The sequence below is a fragment of the Tamandua tetradactyla genome, chromosome 5 (genome assembly GCF_023851605.1).
Source record: "Tamandua tetradactyla isolate mTamTet1 chromosome 5, mTamTet1.pri, whole genome shotgun sequence".
NCBI classification, from domain to species: domain Eukaryota; kingdom Metazoa; phylum Chordata; class Mammalia; order Pilosa; family Myrmecophagidae; genus Tamandua; species Tamandua tetradactyla.
Genome location: NC_135331.1, coordinates 28,426,839 through 28,441,068, shown reverse-complemented (window position 1 = coordinate 28,441,068; position 14,230 = coordinate 28,426,839). Strand labels below are relative to the sequence as shown.

Below are 14,230 nucleotides of genomic sequence, written 5' to 3'. Positions count from 1 at the left end.
CAACACAGTACCAATCAAAATTTCAACAATTTGCTTTGAAGATTTGGAAAAGCGAGGTATCAAATTCACCTGGAAGAGAAAGAGACCCCAAAAAGCTAAAAGTATCCTAAAAAAGAAGAACAAGGAATGAAAGGAGTCTTGGCCAAGATGGTGGCTTAGTGAGGGGTGGGATTGAGTTCATCCTCCAGAGTAGCTAATAAATAGCCAGGAAAACTACAGAACAACTGTGGTGACCATGTCAGTGACCAGACACACAGAATACCTGAGTCAGGACCAGCTGGACTGGCTGTAAGCTTGCCCAGAACCGAGAATCCCCCAAGTCGCAGCGGCCAGCGCCCCTCCCCCATAGGCTGTCTCCCAGGGGGGAAAAGAAAAGAGAGTTCACCAGCAGCAGGGGCTGAGCACAACCAAGGTTCAATTGTGGAATTACTGAACAAATTCTGACTACTAAGAATAGGTCCCCAGCTCAGGTGAACCTCAAGTAAAAGCAGAGGTTGCTGGTTTTTGCCCTGGCGCAGAGGGGGCAGGGCTGATAGAAAAAGAAAACAAACATTAGAGCTTTTTTTTGAATTTGAAAAGGACTGGGCCCAGAAGGAAAGGAGGGGGCACATAGGACCTGGAGATACACAGAGCAACATATCAATTTAAACTCTTGATTGGCAAACCCAAGGAATGGAGGTACTGCTCCAAAAACGATTTTTCTCTTTAGTGGCTGTGTTTCTATGGCTTGACTGCTCTTTGGATACAGCTGGAAGGTTTCTCAGGCTCCACTAGCCCCAGGTATGGGCAGAATTAAGCTTGTTTGAGTATTTGCCTGGAGCCTGTGCCTTCCCCAGGAGAGGGGTGGGGCCCAGCCCAGATGTAATCTGTCCCTCAAGGAGTTCAAACCCCAGGGTCTGGAAAAGTGAAGTGATTAAAACCAGCCTACATTTCCCCTGTCTCCACCACGCCCCCAGTAGGAAGAATCTGCTGAAGTTAAAGGCACCACATCACTTTATGCTGGTGGGACCTGCAGGTAGACAACCACCACATACTGGGCAGGGTAAGAAAATCAGAGTCCAGAGACTTCACAGGAAAGTCTTTCAACCTGCTGGGTCTCATCCTCAGGGAAAACCGACAAAGATGACTCTTTCCTCCTGACAGGAGGCCAGTTTGGTCTGGGAAAATCTGGCTGGGGTCTACAATACCTACGAAGACCCTCCTAAGGGTGGGGGGGAAAAGGCACCACAGAGGCAGGGCAAGAAACAAGAAAACAAGAACTGAAAAATTCTGATCTGTTGAACAAAACTTAAGCTAGTGGTCCAGAATAAGCTGAATTTGAGTATCAAAGAACAGATAGACCACAAAGTCATGCAGCAAGAAATTCCTAGGCAAAAGAAGTGAAAATAATCTCCAGAATAAACTAATTAAGGTAATTAAATGCCTAGATGCCAACAAAAAATAATAAATCATACTAGGAAAATTGAAGATATGGTCCACTCAAAGGAACAAACCAACAATTCAAATCAGATACAGGAGTTGAAACAATTCTGAATACTCTAACAGACATGGAAAACCTCATCAAAAATCAAATCAGTGAATTGAGGGAGGATATAAGGGAAGCAAGGGATGAACAAAAGAAGAAATCAAAAGTTTGAAAAAACAAATCACAGAACTTATGGGAATGAAAAGCACAGTAGAGAAGATGAAAAACAATGGAAACCTACAATGTCAGATTTCAAGATGCAGAAGACAGGATTGGTGAACTGTAGAACAGGACGTCTGAAATCTGATAAGCAAAAGAAAATAAAGGGAAAAGAATGGAAAAATATGAACAGGGACTCAGGGAACTGAATGACAACATGAAACGCATGACTATACATGCTGTGGGTGTCCCAGAAGGAGAAGAGAAGGGAAAAGGAGGAGAAAAACGAGTGGAGGAAATTATCACTGAAAAATTTCCAACTCTTATGAAAGGCTTAAAATTACAGATCCTAGAAGTGCAGCATACCCCAAACAGAACTGATCCAAATAGACATTTTCCAAGACACTGACTAATCAGAATGTCAGATGTCAAAAAAAAAAAAAACAGAGAATCTTGAAAGCAAGAGAAAGGCAATTGATCGCATACAAAGGAAGCCCAATAGGACTATGCATAGATTTCTCGGCAGAAGCCATGGAGGAGACAGTGGAATGATATATTTAAATTACTAAAACAGAAAAACTGCCAACCAAGAATTCTATATCCAACAAAATTGTCCTTCAAAAATGAGGGAGAAATTAAAACATTTTCAGACAAAAAAATCACTGAGAATTTGTGACCAAAGACCAGCTCTGCAAGAAATACTAAAGGGAGCACTAGAGATAGATACGAAAAGACAGGAGAGAGAGGTATGGAGAAGAGTGTAGAAAGGAAGACTATCAGTAAAGATAAAAGAAGGAAAACTAGATATGACATATAAAATCCAAAAGGCAAAATGGTACAAGAAACTACTGTCTGTACAGTAATAACACTAACTGTTAATGGATTAAACTCCCCAATCAAAAGACAGAGACTGGCAGAATGGATTAAAAAACAGGACCCATCTATATGCGGTCTACAGGAAACACATCTTAGACCCAAGAATAAACATAGGTTGAAAGTGAAAGCTTGGGAAAAGATATTCCATACAAATAACAATCAGAAAAGAGCAGGAATCACTACACTAATATTCCACAAATTAGACTTCAAATGTAAAACAGTTAAAAGAGTCAAAGAAAGACACTATGTATTAATAAAAGGAACAAATCAACAAGAAGACATAACAATCATAAATATTTATGCACCGAGCCAGAATGCTCCAAAATACATGAGGTAAACACTGAAATGAGAAATAGACACATCTACCCTAATAGCTGGAGACTTCAATTCCCCACTCTTATCAATGGACAGAACATCTAGACAGAGGATCAATAAAGAAACAGAGAATTTGAATAAAACAATAAATGAGCAAGACTTAAGACATTTATAGGACATTACACCCCACAACAGCAGGATACACCTTTTTCTCAAGTGCTCATGGATCATTCTCAAGACAGACCATATGGTGGGTCACAAAGCAAGTCTCAATAAATTTAAAAAGACTGAAATCATACAAAACACCTTCTCAGATCATAAAGGAATGAAGATGGTAATAATAAGTAGAGTGCCAGAAAATTCACAAATACGTGGAGGCTCAACAACACACTCTTAAACAACCAGCGGGTCTAGGAAGAAATTACTGGAGAAATCAGTAAATATCTCGAGGCAAATAAAAATGAAAACACAACATATCAAAATCTATGGGGTGCAGCAAAGGCAGTGTTAAGAGGGAAATTTATTGCCCTAAACGTCTATATCAAAACCGAAGAAAGGGCAAAAATCTAGGAATTAACTTCTACTTGGAAGAACTAGAGAAAGAACAGCAAACTAACCTGAAAGCAAGCAAAAGGAAAGAAATTATGAAGATTAAAGCAGAAATAAATGAAACTGAGAACATAAAAAGAATCGAGAAAATCAACAAAATAAGTTGGTTCTATGAGAAAATCAGTAAGATTGATGGCCCCTTAGCGAGGCTGACAAAAAGAAGAGAGAGGATGCAAATAAATAAAATCAGAAATGGAAGAGGAGACATAAGCACTGACCCCACAGAAATAAAGGAAGTAATGAGAGGGTACTATGAACAACTTTATGTTAGTAAACTCGACAATGTAGATGAAATGGACAACTTCCTAGAAAGGCATGAAGAACCAACACTAACTCAAGAAGAGATAAACGACCTCAACAAACCAATCACAAGTAAAGAAACTGAATTAGTCATTAAGAAGCTCCCGAAAAAGAAAAGTCCAGGACCAGATGGCTTCACATATGAATTCTACCAAACATTCAAGAAAGAATTAGTATGAATCCTCCTCAAACTCTTCAAAAAAAACTGAAAAGGAGTGAAAGCTACCTACTCGAGTCTACAAAGCCAACATCACCCTTATACCAAAGCCAGACAAAGACATTACAAAAAAAAAGAAAACTATAAACCAATCTCTCATATGAATATAGATGCAAAAATCCTCAACAAAATTTTAGCAAATCGAATCAGCAGCATATTAAAAAAACTATACCCAATGACCAAGTAGGATTCATCCCAGGTATGCAAGGATGGTTCAATATAAGAAAATCAATTAATGTAATACACCATATCAACAAATCAAAGCAGAAAAACCACATGATCATCTCTATTGATGCAGAAAAGGCATTTGACAATATTCAACAACCTTTCCTGTTGAAAACACTTCAAAGGATAGGAACAGAAGGGACCTTCCTCAACATGATAAAGGGAATCACTCTAACTTCCTATATTCTGGAGTACCTAGAAGGGAAAATCTGAGAGGATGGTATGGTAGCCTCTGACAAACTTGGGGATCTGTCCTGTAGCTACTTGTTGAAGAGTGCTTTGAAAACTACTACTTTGTTATTTTTTTGCTTTGTATATGTTATACCACACAATTAAAAGAAAAAAAGCAATAAAGAATGGTGGAAAAGACAATTACACAAGTATGTGTACAGTTCTATGTAACTGTACTTTTGGTCTGTCACTGCTCTTCTCCCCTATATGTTAAATGGTGAATGTGTGAAACAGTAAATCAAGTCTTTATTAAAACGCACATACAATATTTAAACAAGTAACCTGAGAAAACAACATGAGAGGGGTAGCGGGCGTTTGTTTGCTGTTGAAACTAGGTTGGTACCCCTGAAAAGAGAAGCAGAACTTGAACTGGTGGAACTAAGCTAAAAGAGACAGTGCAGACCTGGAAGGTGGAACGGGAAACTCCAGCACACATCCAAAAAGCAACTGTAGATTTTAAGAGGGAAATGTCTAAATGGTGACTAAGAATTTCCCAATCCTGAGTCTGCAGAATGAAGAAGCTTGCTCTGTCCTCACTAGGATAAATAAAAATAATGCCACAAACATGTCCTACTTAAAAAGCTCTCCTCAGCAGGGCCCTGCAGAGCCTGCGACTGGCACATGCGCCTGGAGAGACAGATGAGACCAGACAGGCTCTTTTTTGAGTATGAGGGACACAGGCCTTTCCAGACCCACAAGTGTGAACAGAGGTCCCCAGGCCAGTTCCTTCCTCGTAGGCAGAGCTAGGGAGGGATGCCTTTCAGCAGGAGCAAGTAAGCCTGGGGAAAGGTGTGGGCTGCAGTGTCACACCTGGAGACGGGAGTCCTCGGCTCCCATGAAGGAAGGAAGAACCCTCACCCGAGAAACTTACCAACAGATTCGTCCTTGCAGACCTCAACCTTGGCCTTCACCTGCCCAAGAGCTCCAGGTGCAGCTTCAGCCCCCAGTGGGTCCTTTTCATCCGGGGGCCCTGAGTCAGTGCCTATGGGATCAGGCTCTTCCAGAGGGAAGTCCAGCTCTGCTGATCGGCTCAGGGGCTTGACAGGGGACCCCTCCCCACTGGGGATGAGATCACTGTTTTGCTCCCTTTCCTCATTGTCCTTCATTTTCTTATAATGCAGACAGGGGATGCTGCTCAGAGGAGGGTCGTGTTTCTGTGGATCGTGAAAATACAACATCAATTACAAGTATGACCCTAAGTCTGAAAATCTGATGCCTTTCCCTTGCCTCTTACAGCTACAGTGAACATATGCAGCTGGGCATGTTTCAGTTGGAGAACTGAAAATATGAAATTGTTACTGGTGCATCCCCTACCCGTATGCTTCCCGTTCCCAAGAAGTACGGCCTGGACCAGGTGACTACCCGGGACTCTCTGTGCAGGTACACGGGGACTCCAGAGTTATGGAAGGTCATGATCCACCCGTCGGGCAACGGCTCCGTAGGTGGGCGACCACGACCTTCAGAGAAGACAAGAAAATTCTGAAATAACTTTAAAAACACTATTGTCAGGACGTCTTAGAAATTACGAATATAGGAGATAAAAGCAGTAGACCCAATTAAGTCCTGAAAAGAACCTTTAAGAAGTAGGGAAGTAGGAGAAGGCTCTGCCCACCCTACCCTACCTTCCACCAGAATACCCCTCCCAGCCACGTCACCATGAGGCCTCCTCTGAAGCACCCAGGGACCTGACCCACCTGCTTTGTTCACTGCTGTAACCCCAGAACCTAAAACAGTCTGGGGTATGTGGCAGGAACTTATAGTTCACGTGGTGGGAACTCATACTTGTCAAATCAGCACACAAAAAAGCCTGGACAGGGTTCATCAAGACCCAGCACCTGGGCTTGGCTCCCTGCCTCTGTACTTTGGAAGCCAGTGGTCAAAGGACAGCTCCTCAGCTCTCAGTGGCACTGTGGGCCCTGGACGCCTTGCCTGCCACTCCAACCAAGGTTCTCCAGGACCAGGGCAGGTTTTTCAGACATGTCAACCTCCACTCCCCTTGTGACCAGGTGAGAATCTTTATTTCACCTGAGCCCGCCCTGCCCTCTCACCAGTATATAAAACACCACTTCAAACTGGTAAACGCAAAAATCAGATTCAAAGCACCAATTGATTCTTTATTCTTCCTAAACAATGTTTAGGACCTGTTATCTGCTCAGGTTGTGGGAAAGAAAAGCAGAATGCAGAGATTTCACTGAAGCTTAATTTTCTTATAGGTACTAGGGGCAAATTAAAAATTTTGAAACAAAAGGAAAACCGCAAGTGAAATCTAAAAACAAAACAACAACAAAGATTAAAATCCCTCAGTGACTCTAATGGGAAAAGGAACTCCTTGACAGGTCCCACCCCCTCCCTTACCCACTCCTAGCAGCACAGTTATGTCTGTGAGCTGAGGCTCCTTCCTGGGAGGGAGTTAAGCCAGGCTGGGCAGCTGCTGGGGAGGGCAAGGGAGAGGGAAGGGATGCAGAAGAAAAGGCACGGCCACCCACATGCCACCTACTCCTGCCTTTTCTCCCCAACTCTGCCTCGCCTTCTGCACCCACACCCTCAGCCGAGAGTCCCCATTCTCTTCAGACCCACTCTTCACCGCCCAACCAATCTCACTCTCTCCCTGCTGTGGCCAGACCCAAACGGAATGGCCCACCCTGTTGCCTGTACCTTCCCTCTACTGCAGCAGCTTCCGTCCTGCCTGTCTCCACACCGTCTGCCAGAGCAATAGTGTAAACAAAGTCTGGCCCCAATGCCCGCTGGCTTCTAACAGCTTCTGATAACCCTCAGAATGAAGTCTGGAACCTGAATTCAACTCACAGGCTCTCTACCATCACCTGCCACCTTGCTGGGCTCCCCTACTTCAGGCCTCCACCCTCCAGACCCTCTTGTTGCCAGTGTTTCCATCTCCTGTGCCCAGCAACTCAGGGCTCCCCCTTGACCCATCACAAGAGCCCTCCTGTTCCTCTGCAGAATGCTGGCCCACTCTGAGGTTCCACAACACATACCACAAAACCTGCAAGTGGCTCATGGGTCTGGGTTCTTCCTTGTTTCCTGTCCATCTTCCCTTTGGCAGTCTTGAGAATGCAGAGGGTCTTGGCCTGGACTCAAGCGTGCCTAGCTCTCTAGGTGTCCTCTGAGGGTCTCAAATGCATTTGTTGGTACATAAACAACCTGCACTTCCGCTGCCCTAGAAACAAGGCTCTGCACTGCCAACTTACTTTTGAGCACTGTTTTAATCTTGGTCATCATTGGCTGCACGCTGGTTTCTCCGTCGGACGGATGGTCACTGTCACCTCCGTATTTTTCCTCCATCCGCCTCTTTTTGGGAGCACAGAGGCCCTCTTCCAGCAGAGCATCCACATCATTGTCAAAATCATCCTGCAAAACATGCTGTTACGGCCCATGACCCCAGGTGCCCACACCTTGGGGAACCACAGTATAAGGAAGGACACCGAAATGAGGTGGTCTCAAGGGGGGCCTAGGGGGGCCTTTACGGTGCATGACCATCTGAAAAACAAAGGGAATGAAACCACCAACTAACGCCAACACGCACGGGTCCAGGTCCGCACATCTGTGGGGAGCACTCGGCAGCACCTCCTCCCTCACGCCTGGCAGAAGGCACAAAAGGCAGCTTACCAACCAAACTTCTCATTAGGAGTGTCTACAAATCAGGACACATTATGGCTTTTTTGCATTAATTTCACTGCACCTCAGATGAGTCGGTGTGTTTTCTGTTTGTTTGCATCCTTCTGTAATATCAGCTGTCAAAAGATGCCGCAACCCCCAAACGCTTCTTTGGGTTTTGCCAAGAGCCCTCCAAAGGAGGGGTCACCAACATACCTCGTAGGAGAAGTTCAAGGCCTCTTCATCCACTCTGTCTCTTTGCACGATTGCTTTAGCCGTGAACCCGCCTGCTCCTTCTTCATCTAGCTCCAAATTGTCAGTAAAATCTTCTAACTCATCGAGCACTGCGTACTCCACTCTCTTTTCCTGATCCAGCTCATTCTCCTCATCCTTCTTATCCGCACTCTCACCCCCTATGCCTACCCCGTTACCACCACTCCCACCAAAGGGACAAGCATGCACGTCTCCACCGAGAGGACTAAGAGTAAAAGCGCACTCAGCCCGAGCGTCGCGCTCCACTCCTGTGTACAGCACCTTCCTGTCCTTACTCCTGCAGCTCTCCGTAAAGCTCACGCTAATCTTTACATCCTTAAGCAACTTAAGGTCAGGGGAGAATTTCCGGAGCACGGGTGCATGCCGGGCGGTGCGTGGGCTGTGGCCACCACAGTTCGGGTCTATGAGGAGGCGGCCCTTAGAGAAGGATCCTTTGGAGAGAAGAGAAGCTCCACAGAAGGTGAACGGGTCCTCGGCAGGGGGTTCGGACTGTCCATCACCACCAGAGCCAACGTCCATTACCTCTGCATCACTGGACGTTTGCAGGGGAGGTGGTGGAGACTGTTCACGGGGCAGCGCCTGGAAGGGGTGAGCGTGGTTCTCCATCACCGCTTCTCCTGCGGGCTCACGCGGGAGAGGAGAAGGGCTCTCAGTGGTCTCCATATTAAAAGCAGAAAGACTACTTTAAAAGACCAGAGGTTTAAAACACCTTACAGAAACCTACACAGCTAACATGCACAAGTCCGTCGAGACCCGGTGCCGTCCGGCCCACGCTGCACACACTGGCGGCTTAGTCAAGCTGGCCACATTGCTCTTTTCATTAATGTAGACAGCTTTTAGAACCACTGCCTCAATTATTGGAAATCACAATGCACTCAGCTTAAATGACTGACAACTAAGTGAGTCTGTCTTCGTGCCAAAGTGGCACCTTTCTTCTTCCACCTGCAAAGAAATTTAAAAACATCGTCACAAAGTAACAGAAACCTCCTGCTTTCCCGGTACCAAATTAAGAGTCAAGCACTATTAACAGCATAGAGAAAAGCTTAAAATAATACTGCCTGACAGGGCCTTTCAGAACAAGAACAGACTAACTAACTGTTCTGCTTTAGAACCTTGATGACAATTTAAGCCCAAACATAAGTATTTTATTAGCAGTCTACGTTAACTCTTACTTCAGAAACACAAAAACAATATAATCCCAGGGTTCCAGAAGAAGAAAACAAAATGACACTCCACTTCACTGTAGCGTCTCTGACTCGCTTCACAGGTGAACAAGCATGCGACGCCAGGCCACCCTTTCCACAATATACAAGGTGCATGGCCCACCGCGGGCATCAGAGCCAGAGCCACGCCGATCCACTCACCTGCAAAGGGCTGGGTCAGTCTTAGGGCAAGTGCGAGGCTCTCAGGCAGCTCTGCAGCACCAGGGCCCTCAGAGGTGTGGCCAGGTGCTCTAACCCAGGACCCCAGGGCTCTCCTGGGCCCGCACTGTGGCACGAGGATGAGGGAGAGTGATGCAGTTGTACAGGTGAGGGGGGAGCACCCAGGATGGATGGGGGGGTGCTATGGGCACCGTGAGCCTCGGGCCATCCAGAGTTAGGCTCCATTCTGGGGGCCATAAGGAGCTGCTGAGGGTAAAGCAGCTCTTGGACTCCAACAGGGTCCTACTTCAGAACGGAGGCCAGCATCTCTGCTGGGCATGGGCAATGCCCACTCAAGGTGGGGAACGCAGTCCTCCAGGCCAGAGGACAGAGTGTGTGAGAGTCTCTGACCACGGGGCTAGGGGAGAGAGCGAAAGCCAAGGGCGGTGTGGACAAGCTGCCTGTACCTGCTGACTAATGTGCAGTTGAGAGGAGAGCAGAGAGGAATGAAGGTGAACAAGACCTCTGCCCCGACACACGTATTCCAACACCAAGCACAAGTGAGGGGAGGACAGTGGACAGAACCTCCAGGCAGTCTGTCCAACAGGTGCCAAGACCACAGAGACAGAGGCAGAGGTCAGCAACACCACAGGAGAGAGGCTGCCCACAGTGGGAATACAGACCAAGAAAAGGGTCAAGGGTGCAACTCTGGGGAACTTCACCATGGAGGAGGCATGAAAAAAAAGGGGATGACACAGGCTGAGACGGCAGGTCAGAGGAGTTAAGGCGGAACCAACAGAGAAGTCCACCATCATGAGAGCTGGGAGAAGGCCACACACCCACACCGTGCAGAGGCACACTCGCATGCACATGCTGTGCACCCAGGTGCAGACATGCCCATGCACGCCCACGTGAGGCATCTAGATTGGTTGTGTGGACATACCTCATACTCTCAAGACCACGGAAAGGACAGGATACAATGGATGTCACAGCTTAAGAAGTTTACAGTGAAGGGATAAGTGTCTGGTGGACGCAGTTTGAAGGGAGCACAACATCCAAAGCCAGAGATTTATCTGGGTTTAATCAAGTCACTCAACAAAAAGTCACTGAACGTCAACTCTGAAGCAGGTGGCATCATGACCGAAAGACAAGCCCCACCCACGGGGACACAGATGTAAGGGCAAGGACTACTGAGCGGTCACTCTATTTTCTGAGTTCTAAGGTACCCTAACATTCTGAATTCAAGGGGACTTAAGGCAGTAACACCCCTCCCAAAGGTATACCTCAGAATCAAAGAAATACAGCACGTAACTCATGATATACTTAGATTGGCACTGAGCGTTAAGGAGGCTGCAGCCAAACAGGCACAAGGAACACCAAGTATAGGAAGGTCTGTATCCTGGCAACCAAGAAAGAGCATTCCAGAGAAGGATGGACAGGTCAGCATGCCCTGGGCTACAGAACACGAATGAGACCTGGGCCAAAAGCTCCTCAGTGCAGCTGCTGTGGAAGACAGCTGGGCAGTTCCTCGGGAAACTAAGTGCAGACTGCCATATGATTTGGCAATCCTGCTACTTGGTATATTCCCACAAGCACTGAAAGCAGAGACACAAACAGACATTTGCACACCAATGTTCAAAGCGGCACTATTCATGACTGCCAAAAGACAGTTAAAACCCAAGTATCCATCAACTGATGAATGGATAAACAAAGTGTGGTATATACACCCGATGGAACATTACTCAGCAGTAAGAAGAAATTAGGTCCTGAAGCAAATGATAACATACATGAATCTTGTGTGGAGTGAAGTAAATCAGACGCAAAGGAACAAATACTGTATGGTCTCACTAACATGAACTAATTACAGTGAGTAAACTCTTAAAACTAAAAATATAGAGCACAGGTTACCACGAGAAAGAAAGAGGGTAGAGAATGGGGAGCTGATGCTCAATTTGAACAGAATCTTTAATGTTTGGAGCTGGGTGGAGGTGATGGTAGTACATTACCGGAAGGGTACCCTCCAGCACTGACACACGAGTGTGAGTGTGGTGGGAAGAGGAAGTCCAGGATCACGTGTGTCAAAAGAGAGAAAGCCAGAGGATGAAACATGGGGCTGCATAACATGGTGAACCCTGTGATGGACATGACTGTGGCTAACCGTACAAACAGAAGCCCATTCTTCCACAAACTAGAACAAATGCATATCACTATTATGAGGTGTTAATAACAGGAACAGGAAAAAAATACACCTAATGCAAACTATGGATTACAGTTAACAGTAGTACTGTAATACTCTTTTATCTCCTGTAACAAAGGTACCACACCAATGCTATGTCAATAATAGGGGAATGTAAAGGATTTTTCTTTTTGAAGCAACGAAAATGTTCTCAAATAGATTGCAGTGATGCATGCACAACTCTGTGATTACACGGAGAGCCGCTGATTATACACTTTGGATGGATTGTATGGTGTGTGAACAAAACTTAAAAAAAATAAGACAAAAACAAAAACTCCTCAATGGACTTAGAACCTGGCAGGTTTGAGGAAAACCAGTTAGAGCCAGTCTGTGATTCTAAGGGCTGAAAAAGCTAAAGTGAAGACACGAGTGGCGGGACTGAACAAAAATGGTGGTTCAGGACAGGGAAGGCTGCTGCTACGTCAGAAGGCCAAGCAGCAGCCAACCTGGAAGCAAAGAACAAAGATGATGATGACTAACTGATGCTGAAAGAGGAGGGAGCCTAAGAGAGGACGAGCATGCTCCTTTAGAGATGAGGGAAACTTGCCCAGCCCCAGGGAACACAGGCTCAAGGTTTGGGGCTTGGGAATGGGCAGTATTGGGCAAATTCCTTATTTTTCCTTTGTAAGCCTCTTCTATTCATTCTACAAATGTCTGCTGAATGCCTTCCATGTGGTACATGCCATTCTAGGGGCTTGAGGAAACAAAACAGACAAAATTCCTGCCCTCACAGAGCTCGGATTTCAGCAAAGGAAGACAAAAAACAATTCAGAAAAACATGCATCACGTCATGTGTTTAAGAGAAAATAAAGCAACGAAAGGGCTAGGGAGGGGGGAGATTGCTTCACATAGGGAGGCTGGAGAAGGCCTCCCTGCCAACTCCCACTGAAAGTAGAGTCCGCCAAACCCACAGCAGGGTAGAGGAGAGAGCACTCTAGAGCATGCAGAGGGCAGAGCAGAGACCCTGGCGTAGGAGTGTGGTGTGGCTGGCTGTGGCTCCAGGGGTAAGGGGGCGTGGCAGGAGTTCAGGCCAGCCAGGGTGAGCAGGGCTAGGGCTGGTCCTCCTGAACCATATCCAGGAAAAGGGGTCAAACAGTAGCACCACAAGGTCCAAAGATAATGGCGCAGCCAACCCTTGGCCAGGCCCAGTTCTAGGTGCTTTATACATTTTAACTCACCCAACTCTCACAGAGCACTGAGGGAATTAAGCACAAGAAACGTTAAGCAGTTTTCCTGTGGTCACACAGCAAGGAAGTGGCAGAACTGCTTTACTATCTGGGAACTGGCCGGTTCCTCTACATACTGCGCCTCACTTTTCACTACTTTGCGGTTCAAAAAAACAGCTTTGTGTCGAGAGAAAATTATGCGGGAAGAGTCAAGAGTGAGGAAGGAGAAGAATGAGGAGGCTCACCAGATCCTAAGGCCTGGATCAGAACCCTACACTGGAGGGTAGAGAGGTTAGTAGGGGCCGAAGGGTTCCTGGGATTGCATGAGTGTGTCACACAAGATAGAGGTCAAGGTGACTCCAAACTCAAGGAAATAACTGTCATAAGCCTGCGTGGCAAGGGCAGCATAAGGAGCCTGTGAAGTGGTGAAAATTCGGGGTTGGCCTGGACCCACACAACGCGCATCAAACTAACCCATGGTTTCCGGAGGAAGAGACAGCTGGGAATGCCAGGCCAGGCTCAACTTCTGGGGGGGGGGGGGGGGCTGGAAATGGAAACATTTCCGCAAGTGTCGCGGGAAGGCGGCCTTAAAACCACAAAGCCAGACAACGTCGCCAAGAAGGGCAGGTGGCTGTGGATGAACAAGGCCGACACTGGGCTCACGGCAGGGAAGCATGCTGCCCTCCCCACCCTGCGGTCGCTGGAGGAGTACAAAGCCACCCCTAGGTCCCGGCCATGGAAGGTTTAAAGGCGGGCTCTCCCGCCCTCTGGCCCCTGTCCTGCTCCAGCGAATGGAGCACGAGGATGCAAACCTGGCCTCGCTACTGGACCCCGGGAAAAGCGTGGAGGGGGGGAGCGCCCTGCCTCGGCCCGGTGGACTGGCGTGGAGGCGCGGGCTGCACGTCCAGCCGCTCCCGCCGCAGCCTCCCGCCCTCCCCGGCGGCAAGATGACCTCATCCGCTCCTTTGTCACCCTCCAGCGGGCCTCCCCTTCTGACCGCGCTCGGCTGAGACCGGCGGCCGAGGTCCCCGCGCCCGGGGGCCCTGCATATGGCCTGGCGCCCGCAAGCGTCCAAGCCCGGGAGAGCACCGGGAGCCGCTATCAACAGGTCGCCGCGCCCCAGGGCTCCACCGCTCTAACTGCGGCCGGACCAGCCTGCGCCCGGGCGGGAGGGGCCCCGGCCAC

General features: G+C 47.4%; 1 protein-coding gene across 10 annotated transcripts in view; it reads right to left on the bottom strand.

The window, feature by feature from the left end:
* DGCR8 (DGCR8 microprocessor complex subunit) overlaps window positions 1-14,230 on the bottom strand; it is a 56,084-nt gene that overhangs the window by 41,590 nt on the left and 264 nt on the right. The window contains exons 1-5 of one of the 10 annotated variants that reach the window (XM_077160392.1): window positions 9,647-14,051; window positions 8,226-9,224; window positions 7,604-7,775; window positions 5,712-5,854; window positions 5,269-5,551 (exon numbers count right to left, since the gene is read on the bottom strand). In XM_077160392.1, coding sequence (XP_077016507.1) covers window positions 5,269-5,551; window positions 5,712-5,854; window positions 7,604-7,775; window positions 8,226-8,945 — 1,318 coding nt within the window. In that variant the 5' untranslated portion in view covers window positions 8,946-9,224; window positions 9,647-14,051. Of the gene's footprint in view, window positions 1-5,268; window positions 5,552-5,711; window positions 5,855-7,603; window positions 7,776-8,225; window positions 14,060-14,230 lie in introns of those variants that run through there. The other 9 variants (XM_077160393.1, XM_077160391.1, XM_077160390.1 and 6 more) reach the window with 9 other exon arrangements.